The sequence below is a fragment of the Erythrolamprus reginae genome, chromosome 10 (assembly GCF_031021105.1).
Source record: "Erythrolamprus reginae isolate rEryReg1 chromosome 10, rEryReg1.hap1, whole genome shotgun sequence".
Taxonomy (NCBI): Eukaryota; Metazoa; Chordata; class Lepidosauria; order Squamata; family Dipsadidae; genus Erythrolamprus; species Erythrolamprus reginae.
The window spans coordinates 19,346,617-19,362,203 of NC_091959.1; the positions used below are offsets into that span (position 1 = coordinate 19,346,617).

General features: G+C 41.7%; 1 protein-coding gene across 2 annotated transcripts in view; it reads right to left on the reverse strand.

The window, feature by feature from the left end:
* Positions 1–15,587, reverse strand: part of ADAMTS17 (ADAM metallopeptidase with thrombospondin type 1 motif 17) — a 178,116-nt gene that overhangs the window by 148,675 nt on the left and 13,854 nt on the right. For both annotated transcript variants that reach the window (XM_070762584.1, XM_070762585.1), the window contains exon 3: positions 3,056–3,218. In XM_070762584.1, the coding sequence (XP_070618685.1) occupies positions 3,056–3,218 (163 nt within the window). The remainder of the gene's footprint in view (positions 1–3,055; positions 3,219–15,587) is intronic.

The window sequence follows — 15,587 nt, forward strand, 5'->3', positions numbered from 1 at the left end:
GCTAAAGGGAGGCTAAAGCCATCAACTCTTTATGCTGACATTATGTTTGCCTAAGTTTGAACGTTACATTGAGTCATAAACACAGACTTGCAAACCATAGTTATTAAGTTCAAGGATGCTGAAGAATGGGCAGAGTGAGAAATTGTTGCTACATGGATCATTGAATTATTGAGTCTGTCCTCTGCACCTCTATAACTGTCTGGTTCGGTTCTGTAACCCAAAAAGACCGACACAGACTTCAGAGGATAATTAGAACTGAAGAAAAAACAATTGCTGCCAACCTGCCTTCCATTGAATATCTGCATACTGCATGAGTCAAAATATTTACTGACCCCTCGCATCCTTGTGTGTCCAATCACATTTAGCCTATTCTACTCTATTCTATTCTGTTCATGACTTTCTTTCTTTCTTTCTTTCTTTCTTTCTTTCTTTCTTTCTTTCTTTCTTTCTTTATTTATTTATTTATTTATTTATTTATTTATTTATTTATTTATTTATTTATTTATTTATTTATCAGATTTGTATGCCACCCCTCTCCACAGACTCGGGGCGGCTCACAGCAATAATAATACAATGTAAACAAATCCAATATTTAAATTGAAGTTAATTTAAAACCCCAATTTAAAAACCAATCATACATACTAACATACCATGCATAAATTTTATAAGCCTAGGGGGAGGGAAAGTCTCAATTCCCCCATGCCTGACGACAGAGGTGGGTTTTAAGGAGCTTACAAAAGGCAAGGAGGGTGGGGGCAACTCTGATATCTGGGGGGAATTGGTTCCAAAGGGTCGGGGCCACCACAGAGAAGGCTCTTCCCCTGGGTCCCGCCAAATGACATTGTTTAGTTGACGGGACCGGGAGAAGGCCAACTCTGTGGGACCTAACTGGTCGCTGGGATTCGTGCGGCAGAAGGCGGTCCCGGAGATATTCTGGTCCGGTGCCATGAAGGGCTTTATAGGTCATAACCAACACTTTGAATTGTGACCGGAAACTGATCGGCAACCAATGCAGACTGCAGAGTGTTGGTGTGACATGGGCGTATTTAGGGAAGGCCATGATAGCTCTCGCAGCTGCATTCTGCACGATCTGAACTTTCCGAACACTTTTCAAAGGTAGCCCCATGTAGAGAGCATTACAGTAGTCGAGCCTCGAGGTGATGAGGGCATGAGTGACTGTGAGCAGTGACTCCAGGTCCAAATAGGGCCGCAACTGGTGCACCAGGCGAACCTGGGCAAACGGCCCACTCGCCACAGCTGAAAGATGTTTCTCTAATGTGAGCTGTGGATCGAGGAGGACGCCCAAGTTGCGGACCCTCTCTGAGGGGGTTAGTGATTCCCCCCCAGGGTAATGGACGGACAGATGGAATTGTCCTTGGGAGGCAAAACCCACAGCCACTCCGTCTTATCAGGGTTGAGTTTGAGTCTGTTGACACCCATCCAGACCCCAACAGCCTCCAGGCACCGGCAATCACTTCCACTGCATCCATCATATACATTTCATAATTTGCACAATGATGTTAATGATACAATGTCATTATGGCAATATTGCATGCCTACGATTGAGTTCCTACCCCACTCTAAGCCAAAAAAATCATATTATGGCTTACCTAACGTGTTATATGAACATATCCTAGATGCCTGGCTCTGAGTACCAAGACTGCCTTTCAATTATTGGATAATTCTTTTGCTTTCTCTGAAAAGCCCTTAATAGATTTGAGTCTGTAATTGCAAGGTAAATACAAAATGCCACTTATTTTTCCCATACTTCTGTAATTTTTTAATCTTGCAATAAAGTATAATTTAAAGGAGAATATTTGTAGCTCAGGGTTGACATGAGATCTCCTTGGATCAGTGGTTTTCAACCTTTGTAATGCCGCGACCCCTTAATGCAGTTCCTCATGTTGTGGTGACCCCCAACCATAAGTCTAGTGCCAATTCTCTCAACAGAACTTTAAGCTGATTGGCAGGAAGGTCAGAGGGACACTCCCACTGTAAACGCCTTATTGGTCGGATTGTAAAAATATGTTCCAAGGTACCAGAATAGAAGTTCCTAACACCATGGGAAATTTGTCTTTTCCCCATGGTCTTAGGCGACCCCTGTGAAATGGTCATTTGACCCCCAAAGGGGTCCCAACCCGCAGGTGGAGAACCACCTTGGTGCTCTCTGAGCTTGCTTGTTTGTTACCAAATTAGGTAACATCATCAGGGCTAATAAGGAGTGCTGCTTGCTGTCAGTTTATAATCTGGTAGCTTGCCTGTCGGTGTGGATTCTATAAGAGATCTCTAAGACTGCCCTTCTACCAGGCAGGCAAGACACCAGAATATACACTCAAAAATTTCAGAGATATGCCCATGTTATACACCAACACTCCGCAGTCTGCATTGGTTGCTGATCAATTTCCGGTCACAATTCAAAGTGTTGGTTATGACCTATAAAGCCCTTCATGGCATCGGACCAGAATATCTCCGGGACCGCCTTCTGCCACACGAATCTGAGCGACCAGTTAGGTCCCACAGAGTTGGCCTTCTCCAGGTCCCGTCGACGAAACAATGTCGTTTGGCGGGTCCCAGGGGAAGAGCCTTCTCTGTGGAGGCCCCGACCCTCTGGAACCAGCTCCCCCTGAAGATTAGAACTGCTCCCACCCTCCTTGCCTTTTGTAAACTCTTTAAAACCCACCTCTGCCATCAGGCATGGGGGAATTGAGACATCTCCCCCGGGCCTATACAATTTATGTATGGTATGTTTGTGTGTATGTCTGCTTTAGTAATGGGGTTTTAATGTTTTTAAATTATTAGATTTGTCATGAATTGTTTTATTGTTGTTGTGAGCCGCCCGAGTCTACGGAGAGGGGAGGCATACAAATGTAATGAATGAATGAATGAATGAATGAATGAATGAATGAATGAATGAATGAATGAATGAATAAATAAATAAATAAATAAATAAATAAATAAATAAAATAACATCATTTTAACTGGAACTTAATTGTGGCCCCGATTCTTCCTGCCTGACATTAAGTGCTGTAAACCATATGGATCTCTACTCACCCACCTGGTAACACACTGCAGTGCTCCGTAGGGATCATTGACTTCAAAGAATGGCCCGGACTGGACCTCTTCCTTCTGATGAAGTGCTCTTTCCCATGAAATGAAGATTCAGAGCCATTTACAGGCTGTATCTGCACCTGTTCTAGACCGATCTTGATATGGCCAACCTGTCCACCAAAACAGAAAACCATCTAAACATTAAATGTCTCAGGAGATTCTCATTCAGATCTTGATTGCTCCAAAAGTTCAAACCATGGAGCATGGTTGCATCAAAACCATCAAAACTACTACAGTGGTACCTCTACTTACGAACTTAATTCGTTCCGTGTCCAGGTTCTTAAGTAGAAAAGTTTGTAAGAAGAAGCAATATTTCCCTTAGGGATCAATGTAAAAGCAAATAATGCTTGCGATTGGGGAAACCACAGGGAGGGTGGAGGCCCTGTTTCCTCCCAGGAGATTCCTAGAGAGGCCCCATAGAGGCTTCTCCCCGCCTTTTCCAGCCCTGTTTCCTCCCAGGAGATTCCTAGAGAGGCTTCTCCCTGCCTTTTCCGGTTACAGTTTTGGAGGCTCGGGTTTGTACATGGAAAATGGTCCTTGAGAAGAGGCAAAAAAATCTTGAACACCCGGTTCTTATCTAGAAAAGTTTGTAAGTAGAGGCGTTCGTAAGTAGAAGTTACACTGTACTGAGCCACGGTAGCGCAGTGGTTAGAGTGCAGTACTGCAATACTGACAATGCCCCGCAGGGGAGGCATTGAATTATGGGTGTGGGCATGCACGTTCGTTCTATTGCGCATGGATGCGCACTTTCAGCACCCAAGGGGAAAAAAAGTTTGCTATCCCTGCTCTATCTGCTTTGCAAATTTCTCTGGTCTTTTTCCTTTTGATTGCAAAGAAGGATAGTTATTTGAAAAGTATATGAGCTGGCAGAACTAGTGAATATTTTTCAGAATAACTTGAGATTATGTCTGCCCAAAATGTTTGAGCGGTCAAGAAAACAAGATCCCATCCCAAAAGACAAAACATTTCTTGCTCCACTGGAAACACTGCCTAGAAAGGAGGAGGTCTTGGCACTCTCTAACCACATTTGTTGTCTTACAGACATTGCATTACCCAAACTAGGTAACATCATTGCTGCTAGAATAGAGAGCAAACCCCACTCTCTTGTAACACTGATGATGTTACCTAGTCGGGGCACGAAACATCTGCAAGAAGTTTAGAGAGAACCAAAGACACCCCATTTCAACTGAGTTACAAATACAGTGATACCTCTACCTAAGCATGCCTCTACTTAATAACTTTTCTAGATAAGAACCGGGTGATCAAGATTTTTTCTGCCTCTTCTTAAGAACCATTTTCTACTTAAGAACCCGAGCCTGGAGAAGATTCCTAGAAAATTTGAGAGCGGCACGAAGTCCCGGCCAGTTTCCTGCCATTCCCCCTGAGTTTCTCTCTCTGACGCAGTGTATGGGAGGCAGCCTCACGCCGGTGTATGGGAGGCGCATGCTCCTCCTTGCCGCCTCAGAGTTCCTCTTCTTTTTTTTTAAGCTGAGTGGGGGCAAATTTCCAACTAGTATGTGTTGTGGTTAGCTCTGGCCCAGCTTCTGCCCCAAGGACTGAGAAGGTGGATGCGGGGGAAATATCAACATGTCATAGGCCTGTTTTGCTGCCGACAGAGTCAGACGGTGAATTGTCCTCTGCAGAAGGAAGTGACGGTGAGATGGAAGAGGAGGGCTGGGAAGACAGCCCAGGGAGAATTCAATAATCCTTATCTTCCTTAGATTCGGATGAGGAAATAATGAAAGAGCCACACATGCGTAAAGCTATGCATAGGAGTGAACAGCTTTGAAAGTATTATAGGAGATAATTGAGTCTACCTGTGGTTGGGTGGGGTTCAAGTAATTAGGGCTGCTGTTAAATTGGCAGCGTGCTGGCCTCGCAGAGTACAGATTATCTGATTGTACTGGTTTGGACCGTGACTTGCTGTTTCAGGACTCAGGATTTTTCAAGACTTTGAAACCAAGGCAGAGCAAAGCGTGTGTGTTTCAACTCATGGAAGAAGGAGGGCTGTGACGTTTCTTCACAGCTGCTAGCTAAGTACTTAAGGACTGTTTAAGGGTTTTTTACAGCCTATAAGTTTGTTTTGGGAAGAGTGCTCTTTGCAATACCAAAAGGGTGCTTTGTTTCTTTTGAATTTTGTGATAAAAAACATTGTTTTTGAATTTTCAAGTGTGTGTGTGTCTGAATTTTTTACCCTTGAATTTTCGGGAGGCTCATACCATAGAGCCCGGCTGAACAGTATGGGCCAACTAGTAGCAACGCATCACTGCATAACACCCTCCAATCAGTGTAAGATACAAAGACATGCTGAAAAAGCAGAATCCTATAGCAGTGTTTCCCAAACTTGGCAACTTGAAGATATTTGGACTTCAACTCCCAGAATTCCCCAGCCAGCAAATGCTGGCTGGGGAATTTTGGGAGTTGAAGTTCAGATATCTTCAAGTTGCCAAGGTTGGGAAACACTGCCTTATAGGCTTACAAAATGCAAGAGGAGATGAAGTCAGGTCTAACTCTGAAGCAAATACGAGATTATTACATCTTCTTCCTCCATCACTACAGATGCTCTGCAATACCACGGAGCTATTTTTAGCTACCATAAATATACAACATATAAGCCGGTTTTAGAGTTTTCTACAAAGTCTCAACAAACCTTCCATACAAAAGGGTGCAGGACGCTCCTTTTTCTAATTTTACCCTTATGTAAACCCACTCTGGAGAAGAAAGCTAGGAATACGACATTCGTCTAAAGGGTTTTTTTTATACCAGCCAAGCAGTCACCCAAACAAACTCTCTAGGATATAGAACAGCTGTCTGCATTAATGTGATTTACAATCTACATTACATATGTGTTATAATTTATACAGACTCACACATACCACACACATTCCTTGTCTTTGCTTACAACCGAGATGTGTCGTTAACACAGCACAGCTCCAAGTGGTCCATAAGATAAAAGCTAAATGCAAGGGCCATTCTCTCCTACATCACAAAATTATTTAGGCAAAGCAGAAAATGTTTGGAAATTTATTTATTTATTTATTTATTTATTTATTTAGATTTGTATGCCGCCCCTCTCCGCAGACTCGGGGCGGCTAAATAAAACAAGGCTCTTTCCTTAACATTCTAACTGTGTTTTGGCATTCTGACCAATGCATCTGATGTAAATCTTTGTTCTTTTTGGTACATGATGATTGTAAACCTTGGGAATAAAAGCTGTAACCTTAAGAGCAATCCAAGAAGACTTAAGTATAGTATTATAAAGCCCTTCATGGCATTGGACCAGAATATCTCCAGGACCGCCTTCTGCCGCACGAATCCCAGCGACCAGTTAGGTCCCACAGAGTTTGTCTCCTCCGGGTCCTGTTATCTAAACAATGTCGTTTGGCAGGACCCAGAGGAAGAGCCTTCTCTGTGGCGGACCCAACCCTATGGAGCCAACTCCCCCCAGATATCAGAGTTGCCCCCACCCTCCTTGCCTTTCGTAAGCTCTTAAAAACCCACCTCTGTCGTCAGGCATGGGGGAATTGAAATATTCCCTTCCCCTAGGCTTATAGAATTTATACATGGTATGACTGTATGTATAACTGATCTCTTAAATTGGGGTTTTTAGATTTTTTTAATATTAGATTTGTTTACGTTGTCTTTTTACTGTTGTTAGCCACCCCGAGTCTGCAGAGAGGGGCGGCATACAAATCTAATGAATGAATGAATGAATGAATGAATGAATGAATGAATAAATAAATAAATATTCCTGTAGTTAGGATTCAACTCCTAGGAAGGGTGTCACACAAAATCAGAGGTCTTCAAACTTAGCACCTTTAAGACTTGTCGACTTGAACTCCCAGAATTCTCCAGCCAGCTATGCTCTTCTCTGAATTTTTCCCCAAAGTCTCAACCTCTTTTTGGTAGTATGGTGACCAAAATTGGTTGCAGTATTCCAGGTGTGGCCTTACTGTTTTTTTTTAAAGTGGTACTAACACTTCACATGATCTTGATTCTATGCCTCTTTTGTACAACCCAGGATTGTATTCGCTTTTTGGTCTTTCGGGTCTTTTAAATGCTTTAGGGTCTTTTAAAAAGGTTATCTTGGGGGTTTGGGGAGGAGCTTTCTTAACATGCAAATGTAGAGTAGCTATGCAGAGACATGTTCCAAAGAATATCCCCTCTCCACTTTGTAATTAAAGATCCAAGAACAGGTGCATATTTTGGTCAAGTTTCTTCATGCAGATTTTGTTCAGAATATACATGGAGGGCTGAACATTCTTGGCTTAGCTCTCCACAAAAGAGGAGGAAGCACAGAGGCAGAAAGAATAATTGTGGAATTGTCTGCTTATTTGTGCAATTGTAGGAATGAAAATTTTGCTCCTGTTTACTTTACGCAGCCTTCAGATATTAGCAAAAAGGAGGGGAACTCTGCTTTTCTCACCATGTACATCTATACATCTGAATTATAGTTTGTTGTTTCTCTGTGTCATATATGTGGGTACAGGCATAATATTTCATATTTTATTTTATTTTATTTATTATTTTAATTTTGTTATTATTATATTTTATATTTTATATTATTTTATATTTTATATTATTTTATATTTTATATTTATTTTATAATTTATATTTATTTTATATTTTATATTTTATATTTTAATTTTATATTTTATATTTTATATTTTATATTTTATATTTTATATTTTATATTTTATATTTTATATTTTATATTATTTTTATTAGTTTATTTTACTTTATATTTTATATTATTTTAATTTTTAATTTATTATTTATGTATTATTTTATCATTTATTATTTCATTTTATTTTTTATTTTTTATTTCATTTTATTTTTTATTTTATTTTTAATTACATTTTTTACTTTATTTTGTCATGTTTATGTAGTGTAGACTGGAGGTAGTAACCCTTTGAGAGCTGTATGCAATGCCATTTCCTTTTTAATGCCTGTCGATCAATGTACATTCAAAGTGACAATAAAATTATTCTACGTTCTGCTGTAATGGCCTGATGTTGTTGTTTTTTTTCGGTATAATTTTTTTATTTTTCTCCACCATAAAATAAAAAAAAATATGGTTATGAACACAACAACAATGCTTAAAATCCGAGTTTCCGGAACTGTGCATGCAGTTGCCATCTTGTTTTTGGCTACCCCCCCCCATATCCTTTGACACTGCCCATGCACTTGTGCGCAAATCACATACGCACCTATAAGGCACGCCCACAGACTGTGGGAGGAAGTGAACCGGCAGCAAGGAGGAACCCACCCCTAACCCAGCTCACTAGAGTGGAGAAGAGACAAATGTTGCGGGTCCCATCCCTTAAGGAGGTACATCTGACAGGACCCAGAAGAAGGGCCTTCTCTGTGCTGGCTCCCTCCTTTTCGAATATCATCCCTTCAGAAATTAGATCAGCCTCCATCTTGAGATGGGATTTTGATTGTGCGCCTGAGGAACGTTTCGCATGCACAATATCTCGGGTGGGGGGGCGGAGCCTCCCACCGTCACCACTAGCAGTTCTAAGAACCAGTCTGAACCAGGAGCAACCCACGTCTGCTGGGGAACCAAGAGTCCAATGGAGCCCATCAAATGACTTATGTGTGTTGTCACTGGGTTGGAATGAGGAATAAGAGGGGTATTGTTTTTTAATTTTTTATACTGTGTTTTTATCATTTGTCAGCTGCTTACAATCACTGAGAAAGTAGTCTGCTATATACATTTTCTAAATAAAATAAAAATAAAAGAAATTCCTTTGGGATGGAAAGCAAGCACACCATCGGAAAAGCAGGGATAACTTGCTTCACACTTTTGGATTAAGTCGCATCAACTCAATGTCCAATCTTACTAGGCACATACAAGTACTCTTTAATCTATGAGGACACGTTTAATGACCAGTCGGAGTTATAAGGAGCTCAGAAAAGGTGTTTATGGCACTTCTGAACGTGGTAGAATGTCATGCTGCCCTCCACTCCTCCAGTTCACATAACAGCCACTTGGTTACTGGTTCATACTTACAACTGGATGCAACCGTCCAACCTGGTTATTAGTTCATATTTAGAACTGATGCAGCACAGACCATAATCCGTGACATTTTTGCTGATTTTCGGCAAAAATGTCCCCTTGCAAGAATAGATTTGGACTTACAACAATGTTATTCATCGAATGGCCACTATAAAAATGGTCATCAAATCAGGCTGCCTGGATTTACAATCATCACAAGTAACAAAATGAAATTCAATGGTGAAAAAAGTAAGGTTCTACATTTGGGCAAAAAAACCAAAATGCACGGGTACAGTATATGTGGTATCTCACTCAACATTAGTAACTGTGAGAGGGATCTTGGAGACCTAGTGGACAACCATTTAAATATGAGCCAGCAGTGTGCAGCAGCTGCCAAAAAAGCCAACACAGTTCCAGGCTGCATTAAGAGGGATAGAATCAAGATCACGCGAAGTGTTAATACCACTTTATAAGGCCTTGCTAAGGCCACACTTGGAATACTGCATTCAGTTTTGGTTGCAAAAAGGATGTTGAGACTCTAGAAAGAGTACAGAAAATATAATGAGGGGACTGGAGGCTAAAACATATGAAGAACGGTTGCAGGAACTGGGCATGGCTGGTTTAATGAGAAGAAGGACCAGGGGAGACATGAAGTAGTGTTCCAATATCTCAGGGCTGCCACAAAGAAGAGGGAGTCAGGCTATTCTCCAAAGCACCTGAAGAAGCAATGGGTGGAAACTAAACAAGGAGAGACGTAACTTAGAACGAAGGAGAAATTTCCTGACAGTTAGAACAATTAATCAGTGGAACAGCTTGCCTCCAGAAGTTGTGAATGCTCCAACACTGGAAGTTTTTAAGAAAATGTTGGATAACAATCTGTAGTGTACGGTTTCCTGCCTAAAAAGGGACTGGACTAGAAGACCTCCAAGGTCCCTTCCAACTCTGTTGTTGTTGTTGTTGTTGTTGTTATTATTATTATTATTATTATGTCAATACAACACAGCAAACGAGATCACTATGCTGGATTTCGTATTTCATCACCAGTCGGGCACTTCCCAAGCACTTATTATTATTATTATTATTATTATTATTATTATTATTATTATTCAATTCAATTCAATTCAATTCATTAGATTTGTATGCCGCCCCTCTCCGAAGACTCGGGGCGGCTCACAACAATAATAAAAACAATATTTCAGCGAAAACAAATCTAATATTAAAAAGCACATAAAACCCTGTCATATTTAAAAAAGCAAACAACATATACATACCCAAACATAAATATAAAAAAGCCTGGGGGAAAGGTGTTTCAACTCCCCCATGCCTGGCGGTATAGATGGGTCTTGAGTAATTTACGAAAGACAAGGAGTGTGGGGGCAGTTCTAATCTCTTGGGGGAGTTGATTCCAGAGGGCCGGGGCTGACACAGAGAAGGCTCTTCCCCTGGGGCCCACCAAACAACATTGTTTGGTCGACGGGACCCGGAAAAGGCTTATTATTATTATTATTATTATTATTATTATTATTATTATGTCAATACAACACAGCAAACGAGATCACTATGCTGGATTTCGTATTTCATCACCAGTCGGGCACTTCCCAAGCACTTATTATTATTATTATTATTATTATTATTATTATTATTATTATTATTATTATTACAACCAAGATTCCAGTTCTATTTGCGGTCATAAATCAAGGACTATCTGTATATAATTTGTCTCCAGAATGATGCTTTGCACATTACGCCAAGCATTACATTTTTCTTGGTCTGCATTCACCATATCGGTAGTTTTGATGGACAGTGAGATTCCAAGCCCCAACTTCCTTCTAAGAAGAATGAAAGGTAGTTTTTCTAAGGTACTTTTCTAAGTGAATGAAATTATGTGTAGAGAGAAACATGATCTCTCCTCAGAGCCTGAAGAGGCAGCTCCAGACAGGAATAATCTATATGGGAATGAGACCTCCCACAAATTTTTCTACTGTGTCATTTTCTAGACAGTGCAATTAAATTTAAAACATGCCTATGCTGTGATAGTTACTACAATGGAGTTATCCATGATTAACTGTACTGTGCTTTCCCCCAATAATTCTGTTTCCTTTTGTACGAAACCCCGAGCCAAAAATGATGGGCCAAGTCTGAGTTCAAGCACCACGTAAGTCAAAAATAGGGCTACCGAATTTATCAAGTCAATAAGCCAGTTTAATGTGCTTAACTTGCAAATTTAATTTGTCAAGTAAAGTGAGCCAATTGATCTTAAGCGAGGTAAATTCTTCTCTGACTGAATCTCAAAACTTCCGGAGGCTTCCACAAAGGAATTATTGGGGGATTGATATGAGGCAGGAGTGAGTTCTAAAATTGTTTACTATCGTTTGCGCGCACGCGTGCGCAGAAGCATACTGGGTGGGTGGGCGGACAAGGTCGCTGGTGCTACTGGTTCTAAGAACTGGACCAAACCGGAATTAACCCACTGCTGCTCTGAGGTAAATTTTTCTCTGACTTGGTCTCAAAACCTCTGGAGACTCTCACAAAGGAATTATTGGAAGATTGACCTGAGGCAGTAGTGGGTTCTAAAACCTTTTACTACTGGTTCCCATGTGCACATACACAGAAGCGTTCCGGGTGGGTGGGCAAAGTCTCGCACTGCTGGCACTACTAGTTCTAAGAACCAGGCCAAACCGGAAGCAACCCACCACTGCTATGAAGTAAATTCTTCCCTGACTTTGTCTCAAATCCTCTGGAGACTCTCACAAAGGAATTATTGGAGGATTGACCTGAGGCTGTAGTGGGTTCTAAAACCCTTTACTACTGGTTCCCATGTGCGCATGCACAGAAGCGTTCCAGGTGCATGGACGAAATCTCGCACTGCCGGCACTACTAATTCTAAGAACTGTGCCGAACCGGAAGCAACCCACCGCTGCTATGAGGTAAATTCTTCCCTGACTTGGTCTCAAATCCTCTGGAGATTTCCAGAAAGGAATTATTGGAAGATTGATATGAGGCAGTAATGGGTTCTAAAACCCTTTACTACTGGTTCCAGGTAGGTGGGTGGAGCTTCCCACCACCAGCGCTACGTTCTTGGTCTTGTCCAGAAGCAACCCACCGCTGGTATGAGGAAATGAATTGCATCATGATGCTGGACAGCTGGCTGAGAACTATAAGCGGTCCTCGACTTGTGACCCTTTGTTTAGTGAGGGTTTGATGTCACAATGGCCCTGAAAGAAATGACCTATGACCATTTTGCACATTGGTGACCACTGCAGTAGCCCCATGGATTCATGATCAATGTTCAGACGCTAACAAGCTAACCAGTCTTGTACAGGTAGCTCTCAATTTACAATGGCTCATTTAGTGACCGTTCCAAGTTGCAACAGTGCTGAACGACGGGACTTGTGACCATTTTTCATTCTTACAACCTGTATACCAATCCCATGGTCAGGTGATCCAAATCCAGATGCTAAGCAACTGACTCATATTTATGATGTGTCCCGGCATCACATAGTCCCCTTTTGCGAACTTCTGATGAGCAAAGTCAATGGGGAAGACAGAGTCACTTAGTTGCAGTGATTCGCTTAATAACGGTGGGAAGAAAGGTCACAGAATGGGGTGCAACTCACTTAACCACGCTACTCAACCACCAATATTTTCAGCTAATTCTATAATGCAAAAAATAGATTTAGAGACAGAGGGGGGGAAATACAGAAGCTATTTAAGTTCAGAATATGGCTACTGGGGAGTACCCAGGCTCAGCTGCCTTGATGCCCTTCTTTCTCCATCACTAAAACAGCGCCCCTGGTGGTACAGTGGTTGGAAGGCAGTATTGCAGGCAAAATCTGCCCGCAGTCTGGAGGTCGATCCTGAATAAGAGATCAACAGTATTATTCTGGAGATCTTCTAGTCTTACTCCCTGCTTGAACAAGAGACCTTAATAGTAATAGAGACAAATACCGTATTTTTTGGAATATAAGATGCACCTTTTTCCTCTCTAAAGGAGGCTGATAATTTAGGTGCAGCTTATACTCTGAATGTAGCTTTATTTTTTCAGCCATAACTAGGTGCTAATGATCTTCCCAGCTCTTACCTTGCAGGTTCTTTCATTGTTTCTCTCTGCGAATAATGTTTTCCAAGCCTTTGAATGGTTTTTTTCATTGCTCTAATTTGCTCCGAATAAGTTTCTTTCCAGCCCTAACCAGGTGCTAACAATGTTCCCAGCTCTTACTCACTTGCAAGCTCTTTCATTGTTATTCTCTATAAATAATGTTTTCCAAGCCCTAAGTCTTTGCAGGGGGTTTTTCATTGCTCTAACTTGCTCTGAGTAAGTTTCTTTCCAGCCCTAACTAGGTGCTAAGGATGATCCCAGCTCTTACCTGCCTGCAAGTTCTTTCATTGTTACTCTCTGCGAAGAATGTTTTTCAAGCCCTAAGTCTTTGCAGGTATTTTTTCATTGCTCTACTTGCTCCAAATGTTTCTTTCCAGGTGCTAATGATGTTCCCAGCTCTTACTGACTTGCAAGCTCTTTCACTGTTACTCTCGCCGAGAAAGGGTTTTTTTTAAAGCCCTAACCAGGAGATAAATGGCACCGGACCAGATTACCTCAGGGACCGCCTTTTGCTGCACGAATCCCAGCGACCAGTTAGGTCCCACAGAGTGGATCTTCTCCAGGTCCCGTCAACTAAGCAATGTTACCTGGCGGGACCCAGGGGAAGATCCTTCTCTTTGGCGGCCCCGGCCCTCTGGAACCAACTCCCCCCAGAGATTAGAACTGCCCCCACCCTCCTTGCCTTTCGTAAACAACTTAAAACCCACCTCTGCCGCCAGGCATGGGGGAATTGAGATACTCTTTCCCCCTAGGCCTTTACAGTTCTATGCATGGTATGTATGTATGTATGTATGTTTGGTTTTTATATTAAATAGATTTTTAATCATCAATACCAAATTACTATTGTACACTGTTTTATTGTTGCTGTTAGCCGCCTTATTGTTGCTGTTAGCAGATTCTTTTCCCTATTTTCCTCCCCAAAAACTAAGGCACATCTTATACGCCAGTACGTCTTATACTCCAATGTGTCTTATACTCTGAAAAATACGGTAGTTGTCGGGTTTCTTCTTAAAAACCTCCAGTGAAGGTGTAAGAAGGTAGGTACTGGAGGTGAAATAGCCACCTGAGATAGAAAGAGGAGAGTGGAGAGAGGGAAGATCGAGATGGATTGAATAATAAAATTAAAATTGGAGGGCAATTTAGGTCATTTTAATATTGTTTTTGAGTGATAAATATTTGTATATTGATTCTTATTGTATCCTTTTTTTATGTTATGGATGTGGAGGAGAAAAATTAAAAAAACTTTTTTTAAAAAAACCTCCAGCATTGAAACACGCACAACTTCTGGGGACAAATTGTTCCGCAGATTAACTGTTCTTCCCATTGAAAATTTCTCCTTATTTCTAGGTTGGTGACCGGGCTCAAGGTTGACCCAGCCTTACATCCTTCCGAGATCGGTAAAATGAGGAACTCCTATTGTCGGGGGCAATAGGCTGACATCATAAACCACCCAGAGAGGGCTGCAACAGAGCAGTCTACAAGTCTAAAGTGCTTGTACAAAACTCGGATCAGCCTTCATAGAGCCAACAGCTGTCCCAAGTTATATTATGTTCTCTATTTCAAGCCTAGGAGTACTTTTCAAGATGTGTAGTCTTTTCCCTCCCTCTGCTCTCTGCCAATGCTGATGCACTTAGCAAAACTGGAAGGGGACCAGCCATAGGAGCTGGTCCATGTTTCTTGCTCCAGTGCTCTAGCTCATGGTTCAGCCTGTGTTATTTGATTTATGCACGGTGCACAGATGTCATAAGTGTAGCTGCTCTTCACAATCCTGCCTTTATTCTTCCCCAGATGGAATTCCGATTAACAATCCCATTGAGTCTTGGAAGAGAAAGGAGGGTCAAACGACGTACTTGACACGGGGGAGATTTTCAATAGCAGATCTCGGAGGAAAGCAACAAACCACAATGTCCTCGGGATTTCTTACTCCTCTCCTTAACTTTCCGCGACTGAGGCTGATTCCATTGAAGTAGGGACGGGGGGAATACTCGTATACACCGTCTCTGTGTTGTCACCAAGGTCAGGAACAGAATTTCACAGTTGTTATGTGAGATGCACTCAATTTTAGGACAATTTTTTTTGGACACAGTTACTAAGCAAATTGACACCACTGTGAAGGGAATAATGCCGTCATTATGTGAGTTTGACTTCCCCATTGACTTTGATCATTTGGAAGGTCATATGAGCCGGGGTGGCGCAGCAGGTAGAGTGCTGTACTGAAGGCCACTGAAGCTGACTGTGGATCTGTAGGTCAGCGGTTCAAATCTCATCACCGGCTCAAGGTTGACTCAGCCTTCCTTCCGAGGTGGGTAAAATGAGGAGCCGGATTGTGGGGGCAATATGCTGGCTCTGTTAAAAAGGGCTATTGCTAACATGCGGTAA